The 24,792-nt window shown below is 38.8% G+C and overlaps 1 protein-coding gene across 5 annotated transcripts in view; it reads right to left on the bottom strand.

Moving 5' to 3' along the window:
• Positions 1-24,792, bottom strand: part of CLASP2 (cytoplasmic linker associated protein 2) — a 161,078-nt gene that overhangs the window by 36,632 nt on the left and 99,654 nt on the right. For 3 of the 5 annotated variants that reach the window (XM_054991913.1, XM_054991914.1, XM_054991916.1), the window contains 3 exons: positions 15,580-15,681; positions 4,581-4,751; positions 3,629-3,736 (listed from right to left, as the gene is read on the bottom strand). In XM_054991913.1, coding sequence (XP_054847888.1) covers positions 3,629-3,736; positions 4,581-4,751; positions 15,580-15,681 — 381 coding nt within the window. The remainder of the gene's footprint in view (positions 1-3,628; positions 3,737-4,580; positions 4,752-15,579; positions 15,682-24,792) is intronic. The other 2 variants (XM_054991915.1, XM_054991917.1) reach the window with 1 other exon arrangement.

Here is a 24,792-nt window from a genome sequence, read left to right as displayed (position 1 = left end):
TCAATAAAATCTTACTGTAAAACCCCAACTGAAAATGAACGTCATCTAATATTTGAAAATGGTCAAGTACTTCCGAAAGTTACAGATTCCACGCCTATTTGTAATAAATATGGCTGGTTGCCTTGTTAACCCCGAATGACCACTTTGTTTATTAAATCAGAGAAATTCAAACTAAGTGGCTATTATGCTAGTCACATCAGAACCTTGTTGCAAGAACTGTAGGATCCTTTCAATAGCCCTTGGCTGTAAGGCTCTAGATATGTTGGCCACAATCTAAAGACACTATAATGTAGGTAAGAAATGTTTGTACAGCCAGATCTTACAGCTGCTCGCTCTGCCAAAAGGCAAACAATTGTTCAGTTTTAAAAGTGACCCTTTGGCTATCAAGTTACAGCAGAAATATCTTTGTTAGATTATGGCCTAAAAATAAATTTAATATAAAGGTCAAAGCAATTATTTAATTGTACATCATATGACAAAAATAACACATTCTGATAGTATAAATGTACAGATGAAATAAAAGCAATTAATTTCTTTTTCCTATTAAATGTTCAAGTCTCTATGAAAATATAAAGCAAATGAAGGAAAACTACAGTTAATACATCCTATAGCATGACATGAGAAAACTACATGCATTAATAAAGCTTTACAAAAACCAGATGATGTAAAATAAATATACAAAATCCATCTGAAATTAGAGAGCAAAAATCGCTGCAAGGTCATGGGAAAAAGAAAGTGTCACACACTTCATGTCCCTTAGATACTCAAAATACAAAAAAAAATTAATGCAGAGAATGATAAAAAAAGATTGCATGGAAAAACTAAAGGGGTAAAAAAATCCAGGACGACTGCACAGATGATAGCAAAGTGTACTCATCCTTCACCTGTAGCCCCATAAACATCTGGAGAGTAGAGGGCACCAGTGGATCTGGAGTGATGCCTGGAAGCTGCAATAACAGGATCACATGAACCCTCTCTATTATTATAACAATAAAGAATAGGACCAGCTACACAGAATAGGTTCCTAGCAAAGCATGGTAGCATTTCCTCATGAAACTGACTAAGCACCAGTTCACATGAAAACTGAGTGTATGGTAGGAAATCCAGGGGTTATTGGAGCTATCTACAAACAGCCTCGTGTGCAGCTGTTGCCATGACCATCCCATGCAAAATTATGCTATTGCAAACATTCTAAAATTATGTTTGCAAGTAGTGTGTAAAACCCCTGTGGATGGTGGTAGTAGCACCATAATTGGCTGGTCATAGTAAGGACACCATATACACAATTTTCTAGGTGCACAGTACACCCAATCAATATATTAACTGGACTGCAAGCAGCATTTACATAAGACTATTAGCAATATTTCAGGGGGACAATTTGTTCTACCTGACAATGTAAAACAATGAGATTGTATTTTAAAAGACAAAGACAAAAGGCAATACAGGCTAAAGCCATCTATTAAAATACAGGACATATAAAATATGGGGGGGGGGGAACCCCAGCTAAACAATTTTAAATTTTATAGGGGAGAGGGCTCAACTATTAAATTTCATTCAGCACAAAACTTGATTTGCCCTAACCACAGAATTTATTTCAGTAACACTTCAATAAATTTTTGGCTTAGAAGTAATTGTTTCTGGAAGTTGTATTTTGTCATCTGGCCCCTCACAGCAGACATCACAGATCCTAATAGTATATTGCATTTGAATATTTAAGTTAGTTATTTCATTAACCGACAAAACTTCAAGCTCTGATTCAACTAGCATATGCTGAAATTAAAATATAGTGTTAATTCAAATTTGGCAAGATGAAATACTTAATTAACAGTTGATTTGACCCAACATGTAGATCACATGTAGCATGCAAAAAAGGGAAAAAAAACATTTAAGACATAACTTAGTAAAAGTTGTGTAGCAGAAGCATAAGAACAAATGTTCTTTGGTTAAAATAAACTTTGTTGCTTTAAGGTTAGTACCAGGTACCATGTGACATGCAAATTTTAGTTTAAAATATATAATCAGCTGCTAAGGTGATAAGTCTGTTGCCAATTTAGAAAAAGGAAGGCTAAAATAGACAAGTAGCCTTAACTCAAAGAATAAGTTGAATCATGAATACCAATGAACAATAAACTAGGACACATTACACTTTCAAAGCTGAAGTAGCATTGCAGTGACAAATTTTGTAGAAAGAAAAAAATGCAATTTAAAAGAAGACTGGCCATATTCATAGCTGCATAAAATATTTTGGGAAGAAGCAGTACATAAATATTGAAAACAGTTCAATATGTACTATCACAGAACTATTAAAATCATCAAAGATAGTTAATGAAAATACTGTGAGTAACTTTTATAAAAGGAGCCCCGTGGCGCAGAGTGGTAAGCTGCAGTACTGCAGCCCAAGCTCTGCTCACAACCTGAGTTCGATCCTGGCAGAAGCTGGGTTCAGGTAGCCAGCTCAAGGTTAACTCAGCCTTCCATCCTTCCGGGGGTCGGTAAAATGAGTACTGAGTTTCCTGGGGGTAAAGTGTAGATGACAGGGGAAGGCAATGGCAAACCATCCCGTAAAAAGTCTGCCAAGAAAATGTCATGATGCGACATCCCCCATGGGTCAGTAATGACTCGGTGCTTGCACAGGGGACCACCTTTACCTTTTTACCTAACTTTTATGAATTGTTTTTAAGCTACTGAGAAAAGAATGTGAACAGATTGCCCCTTTCCTATCATTTGACTTTTAAAAATTTATCTAAGACAACACTTTCATGGCCATAAACTATGAATCAATGAAAATACACTTTGAAAAGTTTTTAAAGCTTTTTAATTCTGTATGGCCTTTATGTTCAAGGTACATTTTATAGCACAATTAAATGCCTGTAGACAAAGGATAATCTTGCATATAATCTGCTTAATTGGATTGTGAATCCTCTAATTTTGCAAGGTAAGAAACTGTGGTTCTTTCAGAATGTATTGCAACTGCTACACTATAGAAGCAATAATTGAACTTCATACTCAATTTTATTAATTTACTTTATTTATACTTCATTGATTATTCACAGATCAAGAATGGAGGAAAATCAAATTGAGTATGGTCAAACACAGTTGAGAAACAGAGACAAGAATTCCCCGAATGTCATTTTACTTTCACTTTTCCAAAGAGAACAATGTTTACAGACACAGGGTGCAGTCCAGAGGTGAGTGCATGCCAGCAGAATGATAACAGGGGGTCTTCTGATTGGATATTGGCTCCCTAAATTCCCTTCATTTGAATTTCAGTTTTGGAGGTTTGATATAAACTTTGTAGGTAAGACTGGGGTTGGGGGGAATGATGACAAAAGCTGATTTTCCTATTAGTAGGAGTCTGTTAGAAGTGGCATGTGTTGAAAAAAAGATTACCAAAAAAGGTATCAAATAATCTTGGTGCTGCTACGCATAAGCCTTTGGATTGTGCCATCATTCTAGAATGTGTGTAGGAAAGGTTCTTCACATGGATAAAATCTTCAGCTCAAGTAGCGTATAGCTCATAGTTATGGAAACATTTATTTGGTTATAAGCTAAATAAAAATAGGGTTTTTATTAGCAAATAATCAAGGGCAAACAATGGCCATGCAGAACAAGCTCTCCGTGTACTTACCAAGGGGTGCAAAAGAGCGGACAGGGCTTGTATCCCTGCTACTTTCACGGCTGGCTTCCCGACTGCACCCCTGACTCACACTAGGTCGAGGAATGCGACTACCTCGCGCTAGTATGATTCAGGGTACAGACCAACAGCAGCACAGAAAGGGAGAAGACACAGAAAAAGTTGACATTTTAATGCAATTCTGTTTTTTACCTTTCACAATAACACTGTGTAATTCTAAAACAGATTATGCCATCTCCCTTAATTCAGTATTAACTGACACATTCTTTCCTGCACCGGACTACAGAGCGTACAGATACTTCTAAAAAAGCATATTTTCATCATGTAAACTAGCATCAGTTTGGAAACATGGTATTTTTATGTAGTTAAAGGGTACAGAAGAGAAAATATATACTGACGATTTGCACTTACAAGGCAGCAAGCTATATATATTTCATTATGTTTTAGTATTTCTAAGAGCTGCATAAACTCAGATAAAGGGAGCTCTGCCTCTTGGAAATTCATACCTTGGAAATCTAGTTGGTCTTTAAGGTGCTACTGGACCCAAATCTTTTTAAAAAGGATATATTAAAGTGTTCACCTAAAGATGAGAAGTATGAATGAACAAACTTGTGTTTGTAGTTGCATCTGTCACACAGGTATGTTAAAGTACTGAAACTAGGTTTGGTTCCTGTCAAGGAAACTCAAAAGCGTGCCACCATATAGAGTGTGAAATGGCTCAACAGTGACAAATCATGACTGTATATTTAGCACACCTGCCATGCTCAATGAGTATACTTACTGAACTAAAGCAAGAAGACAGCGAAGCACAGTATTTGGCATTGCAAAAAGAAATTATGACACTTTAGGTCTATTGTTCTCCAGGCTTAAAATACCAGGTTAGAGACTTGGCAGTGTGTAAAAGTAACAGGTTTAGCAGAACCTATGACAACTTTGCAAGTCTTACCAACTGATAGTCTTGAAGGACTGGCCTCTCTGCTGCAACCTTGGCTTCGAGGAATCTTGCTCCTTTTCTGTGCTGTTGCAGGGCTGACTAGCACTCTTTGAACCCCTGTGTTCATAGTCGAGAGTGTAGTTGTAGTCAAAACTCTTCCAGGAGAACCAGAACGGCTACCAGCTGAAAGCAAAGCAAACAAAAATAAGCTACACTTTTCAACACATTAAATTTTTGTTAAAAACTGAAGTTAGTGACAGAGAGCGGTGGTATATAGAAATAATCTAAGATAAGGTTGTATTGTCGAAGGCTTTCACGGCCGGAGAACGATGGTTGTTGTGGGTTTTCCGGGCTGTATTGCCGTGGTCTTGGCATTGCAGTTCCTGATGTTTCGCCAGCAGCTGTGGCTGGCATCTTTTGGTGCTACACCTCTGAAGATGCCAGCCACAGCTGCTGGCGAAACGTCAGGAACTGCAATGCCAAGACCACGGCAATACAGCCCGGAAAACCCACAACAACCTAAGATAAGGTTATTTGGAACAATCTGAAGATGAAGAGTTTAGAATCTGGACAATGTATACTGTGTGAAAAGAAAGCTACATGCTTAGATATGTTCTTAATGCTTAGGTATGTTCTTATCGTATGCTTAAATACTAATTCCCATTCCTCATGCCCCCAATGCTCTTATTCAACATGGGTGAAGTATCGACGTACCAAGAAAGCTCAGTACTTCATCGGCTAGAAATTATTCAGAGACTATGAATACTCCAAATGCATAGCTGGAAATAGTGTTTATTTCACTTAATGTTCCCAAGGTTAATTAGGCTTGTGTGGCAAGTCCTGTATGGCCAGCAATTTTCTGAGGCTTTGAAAGAAGTTCCCTGAGCTTCTGAAGAAGCCCTTCCTAAAAATGAGGAGAACTGCATGGACACACCTTCTGACATCCTGGGTGTAGAACAAAGAAAGTAAAACATCCATGTATGTGCTCACCTAAAGCAGCTGTTCAAATTACAACCAAATTTTCAAAATACTAATTTTCTTTGACATTTTTTTCCCTGTTACAACGATGCATTAACCAACAGTTTCATGTTTCCAACACATACATCTACAGTAAGTAACCTATGTTCAAATCTCACCTGTTTGAGTTACTTTGAAGACTATTGTGCCCCTTCAGCCTGTTTAAAATCACACTTAGAATATTTACTGTTGACAAGGAGGAGCATTTAAAATGTACTGAGACAAATGTCATTGAAATAAATTTACAGCATAATATTTTTTAAGAACAGGCTGATTAAAGATTTTTTGTGCAGTATTTTAAAATATTGCAGAGTATGTATAGTGCTTGCACCGTATAACCATGGTCCCTCCCTCCCCTGAAACGCTAGCTAAAAATATCCACAAACATTCAATTTATTTATCTAATTAAAGCATGGAAACGAGAAATGACTGAAAACAGACCAAAATGGAAGGAGGCAAGATGGGGTAAGACACTGTTTCATGCAAATACTATGCAGTCTGTTTGCCTTTATGTAGTGAAACAGCAATTCCCAAACTATACGCTGGGTCACACTTTTGTGCCACAAGATATAAAGCCAACAATTAAAAGCTTTTAGGAGCCTTAAGCCCAAGGCTGTTAAGGAGACCGTCTATTCTGTCTCTGCAAGGTTCACTGGCCGTCCTCTTTCACTCACTAGCTATAACCAATCCCCTCCGGTTGCAGAAACACAGCAGGGTTACTTGTCATGTCTGCATGACTCACAGTTCTAGACTTTCTGCCTTCCAGTTAAGAGGCATGTTCAAAAGATTAGCTCAGGCAGAAAGCAACAAGCTTCCCTCAGGAGGACTACACACACCGAAACGATAATTTTGACTCTAAATATAAATCTTTCTGGATACAAGTGGCAAGTGTACCTTCAATTTTAGCTGGGGGTGGGTGGGGAGTGTGCCTCAGCTATCAGAAGTTTGGGAAACACTGTCTGCAACTGAATGTCCTTTTCTAGTCAGGAGTCTATTCAGCAAATATATATATATATTACTTTAATGTGAAAAATTTATGTTAAACCTTTGCGCTGAATTCAGACTGATAAATAAGAAATCACAATCTATCTTCTCCTTTTTAAAAAAAGATCTTAAGGCTGCAATGCCATATACTGTCACACACTTTCATGACTATCTTTAGTTATTTTCATTTTTAAGGCTATTCTGACTTGTGCTAGTAACCAATATTTAACATTCGTGTTTTTTTCTCATGAATGCTGTGACTTGGATTCTATGTTCAGTGCCAAATTCTGTGGTGCAAATTGCAGGCAGCTTCAAGTGTTACAACTTTTCCAATATGGAAATGAGTAAAAAATCCAGATAGGCTGGCACATCTAAGCATCACCCTCTGTCAATGAATGTGCACACAGCAAAAAGCATGTACAATTTTCATACATCTTTCAATATGAGACATTTGTAATGTTTGAAGTACCCTTTGGATTATAGAAGTGTGATCATTGCAATGTTTTTGCCATTAAAATGTTCCGAACTCTTTCAAAAACGTGCAATATCACAAACGTGTGTCTTTACTCCTCTTCTTTAGGCTACTCATCTGCTCAGTTCAGTTCATAAATCTATCTTCTGAGATACTGTATACTTCTAAAAGACTGTTTTGTAGGCAAATTTAATGTCCTCAATATGAAAGGCCATAGAGAATTCTACCACGCATTAAAATTGCATAAATAATTGAATTTACTCTTCTTTTAAAAGACATGCTACTAAACTACAGCATCATATTCAAATTGTAGCTAGGCTAGATGCTAAATTTAGGAGTGTGCACACTGAAAATATTCAGATTTCCTGCTTCGGATTTACGCGAAGCAGGAAAAACATTCGGAAATACTCACTTCAGAATGCTCTGTAAAGATTCGGGGCATTCCAAAGTGATTTAGGGGGCTGAGTTTTCTCCCAGCAACCGCACTCACCCCCACTCCCAAACCCCCCCACTTAGCCACCCCTACCTATCAGCTGGCAGGCAGCAGGGGGGATTCCGCCCTGCCATCTGCCAACTGATAGTTTAAAGGGCCCTGTTCTGCTGCTTGCAAGTGGCAGGGCCCTTTAAAAACCCCATAATACCCAGCCCCCCAGCCCCCTCCCCACTTCCCTTTGCTCTGCTGAGGTGCAGGCTTATGCCTGCATCCCCCAAGATCGGCGGGCGAACGAAGCTCCCAGTGGGGACTTGCAGGCTTATGCCTCCATCCCTGCTGCCTCCTTCACCTGCTGGTTCCTCGGCCCCAAGATTGGAGGGCAAACGGAGTTCCTTGGCCCCAACACTGGCGGGCGAACAGAGCGCCCGGCAGGGACGTGCAGGATTATGCTTGCATCCCCGCCACCTCCTTTGCCCACCAGTGTCAGGTTCGGGGAGTTCCTTGGCCTCGACACCAGCGGGCGAATGGAGCACCCGGCGGGGACTTGCAGGCTTATGCCTGCATCCCTGCCGCCTCCTTCGTCCACTGCTGACGGGGCCGAGGTGTTCCCTGGTCCTGAGAGCCGCGGGGAAGCCCCTGATGAGCAGCTGATTCAGCAGTTTAAATGCCCCTTTCCCTGCTGCTCACAGCAGCAGGGAAACAGGCATTTAAATTGACCCAAAGCTTCCCAAAGCATTACGAATGCTTTGGGATTTCCGAATCAGGGCCAGCATACTGGCCCCAATTCAGAAATCCTGAAGCTTTCCGGATCAGGTCTGATTCAGGTATTTTACCCTAATCGGATCCCCGAAGCGCACACCCCTAGCTAAATGTGCTTAATATGCTTAAGGAATAGGTAGTTATGAACTGAATCTGAAGCAGCAAGGTGAAAATTCCGGATAAGCATTTGACTATGCTGAGAATTCAAAGTACTAGAAAAATAGTTCTGCTGAATAGGATCCCATTATGATGGGTGATCAAAAAACAATGCACACACAATATTGGAAGAGCCTTACCACCAGACTGTGGGTTAGCAGACTGTGATCCTGAACAAGTGTAAAGGCAGGAATAGGGTAAGGGTTTAAAATCCATGAAGGAGCAAGGAGCAGAGCAGATTAAAAATGGATGGCAAATGGAAATAAGAAAGCTTTAGTCAGTTCACGTAAGGGAGGAAATGCCACAAGAGGGTTATGAGCTAAAAGCAGTGCATTTAGTAGCTTCTATCGGGCTTAGATGCTCATATACAAAGCAGACAAAACAGAAGCTGCATAATTACAGTTCTTCAGCTCTCAAAGAACTGCATCACAATGAATTTAACTGAAGCATATGATAAAGAGCTTTTGAAATCTTCACTCAAAGTAAATTGCAAAATGTAAAAATTTAATAGCTGAAGAAAAGGTAACAATAACTTGTGCAACCTAGATACTACAATGAAGGAAAAGCAAAGTAGTGATAGTGAGGAAGTGGCAAAGGGCTACATCAAGTTTGTATTTAGCATGCATACAGAGGTTTAAAAGAAAAAAGAGATGCCTGACTCATTGCAAGTATTTCAGCTAAGCTTGATAACATCTACATGTCTCTGGCTAGACTTCCAATATAGTTCACTGCACAACTGGAAACATAACCATTCAAGATAGGGCTGTGGTTCAGTGTTAAAGCATCTGCTTTGCATGCAGAAGGTTCAATTCCAGGCATCTTTAGGTAAGGAACAGGTAGTAGGAGATGTGGAAAAAAACCAACTATCTGAAACCTGGCGGTCTGTTCAAAGTAGCTTCATGAGTTCAACCAGAGCTAGCAACACCCTATCACACAATTTGGAACCGCAATTTGGTTCCAAACAAGTTGAGGGTTTCCTGAAACAAAGCCTTAAAACTAATGGTTTCTTAGCATCCCCTTCCCCACATCCTTTTTGTTCCCATATCCAATGTTTTCTTATACCAGTACTATTAGTGGCTTATAGCTACCCTTAGATATAAGCATCTCAAGGATGCAGGTTGGGTCTGTGTACCACAGTCCTATAATCAAGGAAAGTTGAGGGGCAGAGAGCTCCCTCACATAATCACTGTAACTGGAAATACTAGGAATGAAATGCAACTGGAGTCACAGTATCAGTTGTGTGACCAAAATTGAGAGTGATTTTGAAATGGAGAAAGAAATAAGGAAGACAGCCGGATGAAAAAGGTGTATAGTAATGGGTAACTTCAACCACCTGCAGACTGACAGGGTAGATACGCAAGTGTCAGGTCCAGTAGCATCTTCCACCTAAGACCACCACTTTTTCTGGAACTGCCCTCAGCCATGTGCTGTACTCATATATGGACTCCCAACTGTTTATTTAAGTAGCCTGCACCTGGACTATTTTAATGATTGTCTTAAGATTATTATTGATTTTATCGTTTTATGATTAACTCATTGTATTTTATGAATGTTGTGAGCCACCCTGAGCCCATTCGTGCGGAGGGTGGGATATAAATCAAATGAAATCAATCAGTAAATTAATTAAAGACCAACTAGATTTCCAGGGCATGAGCTTTCAAGAGTCTGAGCTCCCCAAGGTGTTAACTGGACCAAATCTTGCTCTTCTACTACAGACCAACATTGCTACCCACACCTGAAACTATCTTCAAGGTAGATATGTACTCAAGTAATTTGAAAGAGAAAATTCTTAGATACCATAAATGACTGTGCCTTGGAGCAGTTGATCATGGAGCCAATTAGAAAGGATGAGAGGCTACACTGGACTGCGACTAAGTGGCACTCAGCCTGGTTTAAGATTTAAGTGTCACTACACTGACTAGGAACACTGATCACAGTACTAAGTTCAGCATATATGTGAACGGAAGGCTACCTAACAAGTCCAACACAACTAGATTTGATTTCAAAAAAGGAATCTTCTAGAAAATGAGAATGCTAGCCAAAAGGAAGTTGAAAGGGAGGATAAAGACAGTTAAATCCCTTTGGGATGACAGGAAATTAATCCATCAACTACAATGGAAGCTCAGATAGAATGTATACACAGAATTAGGAAGGGTACCACCCAATCTCAGAGCAGACCTAAAAATCAAAAACAAAGAAGCCATACAAGATAAGGTTGCTTCCTTTTAAAAGCAAAAGTCTTACACAAATGAAATAAACAAGGAGGACAGGTTCTGGCAAAATGCTGAGTCAATAAAATATAAGTATGAATTTTATTTTTTATTTAGAATATTTCTAATCAACCTCACCAAAATCTTGCCTATTGGCCAACAAGAATAAAATAAAGAATTAAAGAACCATTAAAAACAGTTCAGAAAATTTCAGACAATGGAGCAGCCTCATTCGGATATCTGGAGAGGGGGCATATAAGTAAAATTATCACCGATGCAGCAGTTTCCGGCAAGCCTGCCTGAGTCCCCAGGGGGCTGCCAGTCACCTGCTGACGTAAAAAGGAAAAATTCTAAAAGGACTGGCAAATGAAACCTTACTGCCAGAGCAGAATGTTGTCACCAGCCTCTCTTCACTAAACTTTCAGCTGTGGAACGAAGAAGCGAGTTCCCAGCTCTAACAGATTTTAAACAGGAGGTCAGCCCTCCTGCTTGAGATTGAGTCCAGAAACAAACTAAATGGGTATGCATGTGGCAAAATGGCCCAAAAACTGGATTTGGAGTGAAGCCACAACCCTCTGATGACACGCTTGGCCATGGCCTGTCCTCACAGGTAAGGGAGGGAGGATGAATTCATCACTCCATCCCCATAAGGCCACGTGCTAACAAGCCAGGAGGCTGGTAGCAGTCTCCATCAAGCTTTGTCTTTGAAAGCTGTTTCAAGTTTGCAACTGTGGTTCAAGGCCCATTGTCTGGATGGAATAGACAGTGCCGACCAGCCTCAATCTCCGAAAAAGAAGACAGCAGCAGTGTGAAAAATCAATATTTTAACAATTTCATCAGTATTAACAAAGCCACGGAATCCTCATACTATGCATGTACTCTTTTTAATGTGTTGATGACTTTTTTATTTTTTTGTGGATCAATGATAGGAGCAAATAAACTGAGCTGACATCCAAGCATTTAGCTAATTTTAACCACTCTCTTTATGACCTGATCTCTATAAATTATTTTTCACACTGCTGCTGTTTATTTTTTACTGGTTTTTCTTCTTTTTCGGAGATTGAGGCTGATTGGCACTGTCTATTCCATCCAGGCTGCAAAAAAGGCACCCTCACTCAAAGATCTTCCCAGCAAGGACAAGAGAGGAAAATAAGAAAAAGGCTTTTCAGTCTCTTTTGAAGCAGCAGCAAATCCAGCCAAAAGCTCCCAACTCCACTCTCTCTCACTCCGAATCCGAGCAACAGATCCTCCCCCTCTCTCTGTCTTATATAACAAACGCTCACATAGAGCAGAACAGGAGGTCTGTGGTTGGCAGACAGACCTGCCTAACAGGGTTTGGAGGGATGAGATTGGTATTTCCACGGATACAGAAGACCCATCTCCTCAGCTGCCTAGGGGATTAATCCCCCTGCTCCTCAATGTATAGGACAGAATGGAAGCTCTCCAGTTGGCAAGGAGAACTGCCTATCAAGGTTTAGTGGGCTCAGGTTGAGGTTTCCAATGGCAACAAAAGGTCTGCAGACATTGTGGGCCTGTGTTGCCTAGGGAACTGGATCGGTGCCAGCCTGTCTGGCATTACAAATCGTTCACAAATTGAACCCAAAAAGTCGTGATTTTTGTGAAAACTGTGCCTCCACAAAACGCATTTCGCAAAACAGGAATTGGCCCGATTCATCACAAAATTTGATCCGTATTTCAATTCGTGACCATGTCTACTCAGGACTATGGATGTGCAATTCAGGTTCTGTATTCGGTAAAATTGCCAAATTTTACCTGATTTCATAAAATTCGGCATTACCAAACTTAACACTGTATTACTGAATTTAAGTTTATTGAATTTATTTGGTAAAATTCAGGAAGCACGGCGGCATTGTACCTAAGGAAGAAAGAAATACTGCTTCTTGCCTTTTTTAAAAAAACCAGATGGGAGGGGAGGTGAAGGGAGGGGGAGTGTGTTAAAGGCAGAAGGGGGGAGATTCTCAGATCATGGTGTGAGCTTTGGTGGTGGTGCTAGAAAGTAGAATATTTATTTGTAATGAGAAAGTGGCAGATACTAGGAAACATGTAAGTGTTCTGTGCCTGCCAGATACTGCCCACTTTCACACTGAACTGCTCTTCAGCATTTACTTTTTTCTATTATACTTTTATCTGGCAATTAACAAAGTACCCTACCATTAGATATGCAATGATCACCTACGCAGATACATGTACCCATCATCTGTTTAGTTTACATCATACCAGCAGCTGATGAAGTAGAACATGATCCATGAATGCTCACACCACAATAAACCAGCGAGTCTGGGAATATTTTAACAAATGACAAGTTACGTATTTTCTAAATAATAATAAAGGAGATCAGCCCTGTTATTTCAATTATAATTTTTGTTAACAATTAAGATTGAATTTCACTAGAAAATGGAATATTTGTAACAAAGTGGTACTATTCTATGTAACATTGTACCATTTCATAAATCATGTAGTGGTAAGTTGGGTTTGCTGTTGAATGTACACTCAATCCAGTGTATTATCAGTCAAACGTTAACTATCATAGGTACCCACTTATGTAGTGTGTAGAATGGCCCATATAGTTACTATTACTAAAGGATTTCCTATGGACACTGATAGGCACACACTAGAATTCTAGAACGGGGCCAACATTTAAAACCTATTACAAATGACACTGTCCCATTCATGAAGCCTGGGATGTTTGTCTTTTCAACAGAGAGCTATACCTGTATACAGAAAGCACCACCGCTGGATTAATGATAGCATTTTAGCATGTCATGCTTCACTAAACAGCAAGAAATATATTCAACAGTGAACTCTATGGTTTGGTACTATGAATGTGCCCTATGACTGCATGCCCCTCCTACCTCACCACTGTACTCCCATATAATTAGCTGTCAAACACATGCCATAACTAGGGATGTGCGATTTGGGTTTCTGATTCGGGAAAAAGACCCGAATCGGGCCCGATTCACAAAGATTCAGGATTTCCGAAGTGAATACCCCAGGTCCCAAAGTGACAGCACAAGGAAACAGAGGGGCTGTAACTGTCGTGAATGTGGTTGCTCTGATGCAGAAATAATAAAAGTTTATTTGCTGGAATGGGTAACCAGATCCCCAGCTGCACTAAAGAACCAGTTTTACAGTGATGGAATGGATAACTTGAGAAAGCCTAGAGCCAATCACCTTGCTCTAAAGAGCTAAAGAGCCAATCTGCACCATTACCAAATTGGAGGATATGGCAAGCATGCCCCTCATCCAGACCTGGAACATTACTGGTGAGTTGAGTTGTGGTAGAAAATGGAAAGCAAACTCTCATTTGCCATTTGTCCAAACAAGGGTGTGTGAGCTCCACCCATGCACAGTCCAGGACCTTGTGGCATGAGCCTCAATAAGCTCGCCAAGGTAAGCAGGGGCTGACCCATCTCTCAAACTGAGGATGACGGGGGAAGGTTCTGCAGAGCATAAGCCTCTGGCAAGAGAAAAAAAATGCAAAGCAAATGCTAGCTAATCTTATTATGATTTCCTCTGCTGTAGAATACTATCTGCGCTTCCTGCTGAAATTAGACTTATAGAGAAATTAAGTTTAGTTTAGAAACCAGAGTATGATTCTTGGGAAACAAGTACTGCCTTATATAAAAAAACCTCCAATCCACATTAGCCTTTAGATTTCTTGGAAGTTCACACTGGAAGCTGGGAGGACAGCTCTATCTCTAAATGAGACAGAGAAACCCATAACGGAGAGAGGAGTGAGAAAATCAGAAAAGTAAGCTCAGCCTCTTTCTCTTTCTCTCTCACCCCCCCCCCCGGCTAAAGTGGACCTGGGACTGTCTCCTCCAGCATTATACTGGGTAAATTCTCCCTCACTGGGACATCTTTGTTAATAGTGGTGCTACTGTGATTCTGATCTAATTTGGGCAAGAGAAGCCAAATTGTATAACGTTTTCCCTTATGAATCCCCCCTCATTAGTGCTTTAGCTTAAGCACTGAGTCCAGCGACAGCAGCTCGCAAAAGAGGACGAGCTGTGTGTCTGGGTGTGTATGCATGTGTATGAGATCCGTAACTACCATCACCACCATATGGAACATGGTAAGTACTATTATGTTCAGATTTGTACTATACTAGTACCCTCTGGTAAAATGCATATAAACATCAGCCATTTTGGAATGTACAATATTTGACAATTAGGCTGAAAACAAACTGACAACCAAATTACACTGAAAGCTAAAACACCATGGTTTGAATCCAAAGATGCTCTTCTGTTCACGAAAGGACAGTTTTGGATTCAAAACAATATATATGTTAAAATGACTTTCAAGTGAAAATGGCAGGAAATTAGAAATTATTATGAAGATGGCTTTGCTTAATGATGGAGAAAGATCCATTTGTTTTTCATCATTTTATATGTCCAAGGTGCCTATGCATCAGTATTCTAAATTATGCTGAATACTGTATCTAGGAGAAAAATAAAGTACAATAGTTTGGAAAAGAACTCCGCATACTGAACTGTAACTTTAAATTCTGAATAGCTTAACCATTTCAAGGTGCTAATTTCAGTCACAATAGAGATCATCAATACTATATGAACATACTATTCATTCACTCCCACACTTCCTATACTATACTTCAATTACTATAGATTTCATAACAGCAGAAATAATTTCTTTGCTTTTTCAGAGTGCAAATGTTCATGTTACATTTGTTTCTTGTTTAAATTAACACCACACCAACTATAAAAGACTCAAAGGCATGCAAAAAGACTACTGATCCAAAACACTGAAACACTGAAAAAAATACCTTCATTTTTGTCTGGCGATGATGAACCTATGGCACAGAACAACAACTCAGTATGTAGTGTTTCTTTTTTTTAAAAAAAAAATATTTTTGACCATATCCTTTGGTCAATGATTGTAACACTATGTATATGGCTTAATGTTAGTATAGTTTTAAGAATGGCTGGCAGCAATACATACGCTGAGACTGTGACACAACTTTTGTTCGACTACGGCCCCTGGAATCTGTCTTTGAGTTTCCAATGCCCATAGAAGGTGTTGAAAGCTTGCTTCGCACACGTCCTATAAAGTGAAAAAGTCACAGAAATGGGAAAATTTGGTGAACATAAACAATATAGTACAACCCACATTGCTGCTATAAACCAATATTATTACAATGTCAAAATATAGGCTAGTTTAGAGTGCTGCATTCTTTATGGATGAATGCAAGCAGGAAGGAACTTTATCATAATTCTTTAATAGATCAGGGGTTAAAATTACAGGAATGTTAGTTTTAAAAGAAATTGCAAAGAATGTGAGATCAGTATTTTAAAAGCTACCTTGCATTCAATACAAAATTTTAGAAGTCAACTCTCTAACATGGTGTTAAAGGTTGGCTTGAGTAGTGAGCGTGGCAATCTGCCTGTAAGTTATTCTTAGCAATGAACCAATTTTAGGTCAGTAATTAAGATGGTAGGTTTTTCCATTCCTTTGGCCCCTCTTTTCCATGTCTGAATACTATTCTTGCTTTTGCTTCAGCAATTGACTTGCACTACCAACATCTATAGGTCTATCATCTAGCAAAATTATATATCACCTACTTATCTTTGAAAAATATTAGCAAAATACTGTACATTTTTCTATGCTTTCTATTTTCTATAGTATCTATTTTACAGGAAGAAAATGTATTTTGTCCAGTCAAATAAGCAAGCCTTGAAGCAGAATCCACCTATCCTCCATACTCAAGTTGGATCAGAAAATCAAACTACTCAGAACTCTTCCATTGTGAAGCAGACTTCAGCAGGATGGATATGTAGCACCAGAAGTCTAAAACCGAAAGCCAAATTCTATATTTCAAATCCTAACCCTGACTGCAACATTTATCTTGCTAATAATCAACAGGTAACAACATTAAAATAAAGTCCAAAAGAAAAGCAGAAATATTGAGAAAGTTCAGCTCATAGCCTTGTTAGATATAATTCTCAGACTCTTTAGGCTTCCTACAAAAGGATTTATTCACCCAAGCAGAGACGAATGTCCACAGAAGGAAGTCTATGAGAAGAGAGCCAGTATAAAAAGTTACTAAGTTATTAGAAAGCAATGTAATCCATTTAAGCTTATTATGCACAAACAAGTTTAACTAAGCCAGATCACACCCATGCAATGGGAGCATTTCCTCCATCCAATATAATGGGTGAAAAGGGTGTGTAACTGCATAAAGACTGTACCTGCAAAGGACAGGGATACAGGGTGCCACCATTGTGTTATGATGCTAAACAACTACAAAGATATGATCCAGCTTCTACTACAGTTAAAAAAAACCCCACATGTAATTTTCCTGATTTTTATCTGTATCAGAGCGCTTGCTCATTAATGCCAAGAGAAGCCTGCGTCCCAACAAACAGTAGCACCTGCGTCCCCAAAGCATGACAATGTCTAGCATGTTGAAACGTGACTGATAACTTTTACAACACAGAAGGGAAACCAAAATTGTGCACATCTAAAATAAAGTGACAATCAATACAGTTTTACTGGAAATGGCTACTTAAAAAAACAAAGCTTTGGAAATAAATGTTTCAGCAACAACAAAACTTTATTAGGAAGCCAAATAAAATAAACCTTAAAGCATGACTACATACTCTGTAAGAGACTATTGCTTATGACAATGGATATACAAGATGGGAAGCGTTTGCTTTCTAACAGAAGATTATTGCTCTTACCATCTTCAGAAGCTGTTCCTAAACGGGGAAAAATATTCAAACAATGATACTCTAAATAAAACATCTCTAATTTTGCAAGCAATCATCTTTAGGAAGCCAGAGAACATTAACAAAAATAGTTGCACTGCTTAACAGCACAAATTAATCCATTGCACTTTCAGTGAAGTAACAGTTTAAAATCAATTGCAATATCCAGTTTAATTGAAAACTGCAGTACTGCACTTATCCCACAACCATTGTCATCAAAACATTTTTATGTCTAGTCACATTTCAGATGCGACCTAATTTGAAGAAGTGTAAAGATACCATACATGAAAGCAATTTACACAACTCCAGAACAAGTTTCAAAACTAACTCTAACTCTAGAGGAAAAGAAGCAAGTCCCAGATATCAAATCAGAACAACATTTTCAAGCTAAGATATATTATGATCCCATTATATTTGTTAAAGACTATAGGTGAAGTAAGTCACAAAGATAGATGAAATAACTAAGGAAGAAGAAGAACACCAAAAGGCAGGATGCAAATGCTTTGGATACAAGCAGCCTTCCCCTTCTGATGACGGAAAGGCAAGGAGTGCTTCTATTTCCGCACCATCATCTGAGAATATTCCAGATTAGGTAGGAAGAAGCACACAGTAACTGGCAGACAAGAGCAATGGAGCTGCAAGCACAGCACTGCTTCCAACTTAAATCAAATGTGCCATTTACTGCTGGACAATAACACAGAGATGAAACAGGGGAGAGAGACAGGATTATACATGTGCCAGTAATGTATGAGCTCAGGTTTAACAAGGGCTGGGATACTGGCTTGGTTCCTATGACTGTTACTGCTACCTCTGCTGTAGATGTGGTACAAGACAAGAGTAGGCAACAGTACCACAGTCATTTTACAAAATGAGAGACTAAGCCTAACAAGTATTAACTTGCTTCATACATTCCAGCAAGTTATTGCAGTTATGATTTGGGAACCAGATCTGTTTGGTTTTGACATATGATCACTGGTTAAGTTCAACTGAATAGTTAAAAATGTCAACTGACTGTCTATTATTTGACGGCAAGAATGCCACTGTGAAGGCTGTGCTTTATCTTTTTATTCATTATGACATCATCAGTTAACAAGGGCAGGGCTGCTTGCTCTCGTCTCTAGCCCTACAGAGGCCTGCGGCAAACTTCACAGCAAAGGAAAGCTTCTCATCCTAGACATTTCCAAACAGCATGTACTGGCCTGCCATCTACTCACTACAGCTGATTTTCAATATTGTCTTTAAAAAATAGTTGCTGTTAACTTTTGTTTTTGTAAGAGACCCGTGGTGCAGAGTGGTAAGCTGCAGTACTGCAGCCCAAGCTCTGCTCACAACCTGAGTTCGATCCTGGCAAAAGCTGGGTTCAGGTAGCTGGCTCAAGGTTGACTCAGCCTTTCATCCTTCCGAGGTCAGTAAAATGAGTACCCACTTTCCTGGGGATACAGTTTAGATGACTGGGGAAGAGAATGACAAACCACCCCGTAAAAAGTCTGCCAAGAAAACGTCATGATGCAACATCCCCCCATGGGTCAGTAATGTCTCAGTGCTTGTACAGGGGACTACCTTTACCTAACTTTTGTTTTAATTTTTCTAACATTTTGAAATTTTAGGCTGATCCCGGTGCTCATTTACAAGTTAAAGAAGAACTTGTAAATGAATTTTCCACATTCACAAAAGTAAGACTACCTTACTTTTAAAAAAATGAAATTAACAAATTTGCATAAATATCAAACCTGTTGATTTAGCCTCTCATTGTTGTTCGAAAAGTTAATGCTTTAAAAATACTTGATCGCATCCTTCTTTGGTTAAATAATGTCCAATCCCATTTTCAGCATTCTGCATTAATCTACCAAGCCACAAGAACTAAGTAGTAGTTATTAAATTATCATACATATACAAATATATCTCTCTTGACTGTAACTTCTCAAACAACACAAGAGTAACATTTATATTAATTCCTCAGCATACCTAATTCTGTATTTGATTGAAATCAAAATACATTTATTATTGCTATAATTCAGACTGAAAATATTGCAGCACTTTTTAATGCATGTTGCAGTTTAATGCTGTAGAGAAATTCCAGGCTTTTACTGGAGATGTATACAAGATAAAATTTCCACTAGAAATTCATATCTAAGTAACAGAGAAAGTCATTTACAGATCACCGTGGTATCACTCTGAAAACCTTCAAAGTGAAGAACATCTTTAATGGTAATAATTGGAAATGATATATGGAAATGGTATCACCACAAGTCATTATATTTAGAGAATGTGGAACATATAGTGATATATTTGGAAAAGATTATTCCTCCTGCCCCCCCCCCCCCAATTCACAGTCCAGGCAACAGAGCAACCTGTGACCACATTTGTTAAATAAGAATTAAGAACAAAAATTAAGTTTTTGTATCCATTAAAAAGTTGATCCAAAAATGATCCAAGGGGTTATTTGTAACTGCTCTCACTCACCAAGAGTTATACCACTACATATATCATTGCCTGGATGTTCCTCTATACTGAAAAAATATTATTTTAAGTAAAACAGTGAATAACAGATTGAAAGGAAAAAAATATTTTCAATGTTCAACACAACCCGTTCTGTGATGTTCCTAGTTTTAAGAATTTAAACACTGACTTTAAAATAAATGTATAATGGGGAAGTTTAACATTTTAATGATTGTCTTCCAACGAAGAACTTTCAATAGATTACCATGAATTTGTTAAATTCCTGCTTTAAAAAGATTCAAGTTGTATTTGTGATCCTTTCTTGGAAGTCCAGAAGATCTTAAAAGAAGAAATACAGCAAGCCAAGCCAAGCCAAGCAAGAGCTAGAACCTCTATGAACATTTTGGCAATAATATTTTGACCCCTTCAAAAAGAAACATCAAGAAGAGTGTGTATAGTGAAGCTTTAAAGCCTGGATTCTCAGCGGCAGCTCTCCACACTGCTGGAAAAAGACACTTTCAGAATTTGAAGATTCTTCAGAAACAGCCTCCAAAGCAGTCCCACAAGCTGCCAGTAGGGGAGAATGCCTGATAACCCCAGAGGGCATACATAAACAAATATTTTCACTTTCCTAAAATAATAGCCTGAAATTTGCAAGTGCAAAGTAAGCAAAGTTACTAGTTACTACTAGTTGGAGACAAAATACTAATTAAAATTTTACTGCTGCTACTGAGAATCTAGAAAATAAAGATTTATTTTGTGAATTGCTAAAACAAAGAAGATCCAAAAATGATTAGATATATACTGTAAAAATATTCTATAAGAAATGAGAAGTCACAATTAAAACTATGATTAAGGTGTAATATGTTAATTAAAACGTTCAATTAGTCACAAATCAGATGAATATGATGTACAAACAATGAAATTACATAAACCGAAATCACAAGATTAATCGTTTTAGAAAATGACAGACAAAACAGTATCTTACCATCCATCTTGTCAGAAGTATCCTCTTTGTTGGAAAAGCAAAGCAAAGAAACAGGGAAAACTTAGCGTGTTAGCTACATGAATACAAACAGACACTTTGCACTGAACTCATGCTTGTATTATTTCAGAAGGTTAGCAAATCTCAAGGTGATGTATGAAAATTTATAATATACAATGTTACTACTTTGTATCTGTACAAATGACAGAAGCTAACAGTATGAACTTGTATAGAATAAAACTGTGGCTTAAATGCCGAACGCTTTAAGTAACAGCATCTTCAGTAACCCTGTTAAAAATATAACGTTCTGAAGAAGAGAAAGAAAAGTCCAGCACAGTAAGGATGCCATGAGAGAACAAAAAATAATACACGCAGCATCATTTAAAAAATTGTCAGTTCACCTGTAAGTATAACTGCCTGGAAAAGTTAACAGAAAATGAGATTTTGTAATAAACTTAACAAAAAGCCTTAGAGAAATATTAAAACAAGTTATCATTTACACACTAAATAAAATTGTATAGCAGAATCCTAGCAGAATCAAGTGGTTACTTACTACTCAATAATTCAATATATAAAGTAGAGTACAAGTCAGTGCTCCACAGATTTCTGGTACAGTCTGTTTTGACAAACATCTTCAAGAGCACCATACTGTGTGAATGTACAAAAACACAGTATACAACATGCTGAGTTTGGTATAATCAGGCCAAATGTATTGATAAGCTTCTGCTGCATTTGGCACATGGTAGACAAGGACACCATGAAGTTCAATCAGCCAAACTGCTGGCAAGATACAAACCAAAGGTATGTTGTTAATTCAGGGGAGGCAATGAGGTCAAAGGCATCTGGCACTTGACCAGACTGCGCTGCCCTATGGCCATCAGCCTGCAGATGCAGCCAACAACACATACATACAAGCCTGGAGAAGGGGCATACATGCATACAGAAACCTTTATACACACAGCCTTGCCCAATGTGCAAATACCACTTGTGGCAAATAGTGCACAAAGCCATCCTCACAAATTCTAAAAGGAAAGAAATACCTTTCTATGAGGAAGGCAAAACTGGTATGGACTTACTGAATATATTTTACAAGGTTTTTCAATATGCTCCTTTCTATGCCAATGAATCAGCAATTAATCGAAAAATCATATAAAGTAAATAAATTCAAGGCAAACATGTACACGGTAGGGGCAATGGAAAGGAGAGACATGCCATGTTGCAACACCATGGATCCCTTTCTATATCCCAGATAAGGACTATAATGATGTGGCTTGTACCACTGCTCGTATCGGGCCAGTCTTGCCAGCGCAGGAGAGGGGGAGAACTCCCCTGGACTCGTTCCCTATCTGCTTGTCCCATGTCAGAGACAGATGCCCCAACCAGAGGGCTGGGAACTGAATTTACTATGACAAAAAAGAGAAAAATCCCAGTATTTTTACTAAACTTCTATTGTAAATGTATTTATGATTCAGAGTGGTGACTTCGATATTCTTTACAATGAGACATCTGACTGCTCCATTATGTCTACTACAGCCCTGCTCACTTTCAAATCCCACTAAGTATGTGAAACATATTAGCATTCAGTAACAAATTAAACGTTTAAAGGACACTGAACCACCACCAGAAATGGAGAACAGAGAAAAGTAGCAATAGCAATAGCTAAGCCACATTTTAAGCTTTATTGAAATCATTTCAACCAGCACAAAATAAAGGGTAGTAAGGAAACATTTGGAGCACAGGATGCCGTCCCAAGATTTGGAGAATACTGAATTCATGAGAAGGGTTGCTTTCCTAAGTGTTTAGCTTATATAATTTCTAAGGACCCCCCCCCCACCCACCCACCACAACCATAGTGCAGCACCAGCACAGGATCAGAGGAAGTGCTTTTCCTCCAATCCTAATTAATCCGCCTGCCAGGATTCTTTCATCTTCAAAGTGGTTACCCTCCTTAAAGGCTTATAGCATTGTGGGCTAGCTAGGGGGTAGGATTAGCATTGAGTAAGTTGGGAGCCATGGGATGAGTGCCCGCTGTCACTCATCTCCCCTTCCAAGATAATATAAAGCCTGGGAATGTCAAGTTCCCTCCCTTCTCCTTTTAACTGATGCTCTATTGCCCTCAAAATTCTGTGGTTCCTAGAGAGTCTACTTTGTGAATTTACACTTAACTGCCCTTTCAGATCATCAAGTTCATCATCAGGATTACTGTGTTACAGTATTCATACTTTGAGCACTGGTGTGCAGTCTCACAATATGTATGCACACACAGTGAAACTAAACATCTAGGTGTTAAATATTATCACTATTTGAAGAGTGTCCTAGGCTGCACCACAGTGTTAATTGGAACCAAAGTCTGTCCACTCCAGGACCATGTGTGTGTATGTGTTATGAGCTGTCAAGTCACTTCTGATTTACGGTGACCCTATGAATTAATGACCTCCAAAACATCCTATTATTAATAGTCTGCTCAGGCATTACAAACTGAAGGCTGTAATTTCCTTTATTGATTTGATCCATCTCATGTCGGGTCTTCCTCTTTTCCTACTGCCCTCCTCTTTTCCTAGCATTACTGTCTTTTCCTCCCATGATGTTACCAAAGTACGATAGCCTCAGCGTAGTCATTTTAGCTTCTTGAGAGAATTCAGGTTTGATTTAATCTAGAACCCACTTCTTTGTCTTTTGGCAGTTTCGTGGTATTTGTAAAACTCTCCTTTAACACTGAATTTTAAGTCAATCAATTTTCTTCCGATCGGCTTTCTTGTGCAACTTTCATACCTGTACATAAATGGGGAATATCATAGTATGAATTATCTTGATCTTGGTCTCCAGCAACATTCTCTTACCCTTAAAGATCTTTTCTAATCCTTTCATGGGTGCCCTTCTAAATCTCCTTCTGATTTCCTGATTGCAGTCTTCTGTACAGTTGATAATTGAGCAAAGTAATAGAAATTCTTTTAACAATTTCAATTTCTTCATTGTCAGCCTTAAAATTGTATAATTCCTCAGTAATCATTCCTTTTGTCTTGATGTTCAGCTTTAATCCTCCTTTGGCACTCCTTTAACCAGGACTGTACTAAATACCAATAAAATATTTTAAAACTGCAGAACAGAGGCCCAGTTTAAAATCTGGAAGTTCCAGATGCTGTAAACATTGCTTGGACAGAAGATCACTGGGAGACCAATCTAAGAGGACAGAAATAGAATAAATCTTTTAAACATACTGCAAAATAGATGCAGAACTACAGCAGTCTTGCTGAAAGAGGGACAAGAGAGATACCATTCATCCCTGGCTTGAGTCACCAGTCCTTTCCCTCCTGGAGACAGGGGTATACACACTGCCTGACAGCGTTAGGAACTTCTTTCTTCCTTCTTCTAGCAAATGCAAGGCTTGGTACGGAGAAGGAGAGCAAGCACACGTGCCACATGTGCTGCCATTTAGGTGACCTCCTGGGGCCAGAACACAAAAACAGATTAAGAGGCTGTAGTACAGGAAGCAACAAAATCCTTTTCCTCCACTTTCGCTTGCAGAGACTTGTGTGTTTTAATCCATGATGTAATATAGTGTTTTAAATCCATGATGTGATATAGACCTTTGTCTATATTACACTGAAAAAATAAATAGTCCTACAGATAGTTATGTTCAGCTTCAACAGTCTATTCCCCTTGAATTCCTTGTTAGCCAAGGCTGCTTCCACATTAGCTCTATTCTCTATCAACCGGCACTTCCTGGCTGCTCTCCCATCCCCAAACAGATGACTGGCTGCAATTAGGTCCCTTCCCCATTACTTTTCCAGGAACCTTCATCTGCCACTTTTCCAAATTTTTATTTCTACTTTCTTCTGACCTATATTCTTCTTTGAATTATCAAATTATTAATTTCCTTTACAAATGCCCATCTCATCTATTGTTTAGCCACCTCCAAGCTCTATGTAGTGGTTTTTGTGTAATAGTGCTATTCAACTACTGACTGTGGCTCCTGGGTAGACATGGGCATGAACAGCAATACGAACGAAAAAACCCCCACAA

This window comes from Eublepharis macularius, chromosome 11 (genome assembly GCF_028583425.1).
Source record: "Eublepharis macularius isolate TG4126 chromosome 11, MPM_Emac_v1.0, whole genome shotgun sequence".
NCBI classification, from domain to species: Eukaryota; Metazoa; Chordata; class Lepidosauria; order Squamata; family Eublepharidae; genus Eublepharis; species Eublepharis macularius.
This window is presented reverse-complemented; position numbering and strand designations above follow the sequence as displayed.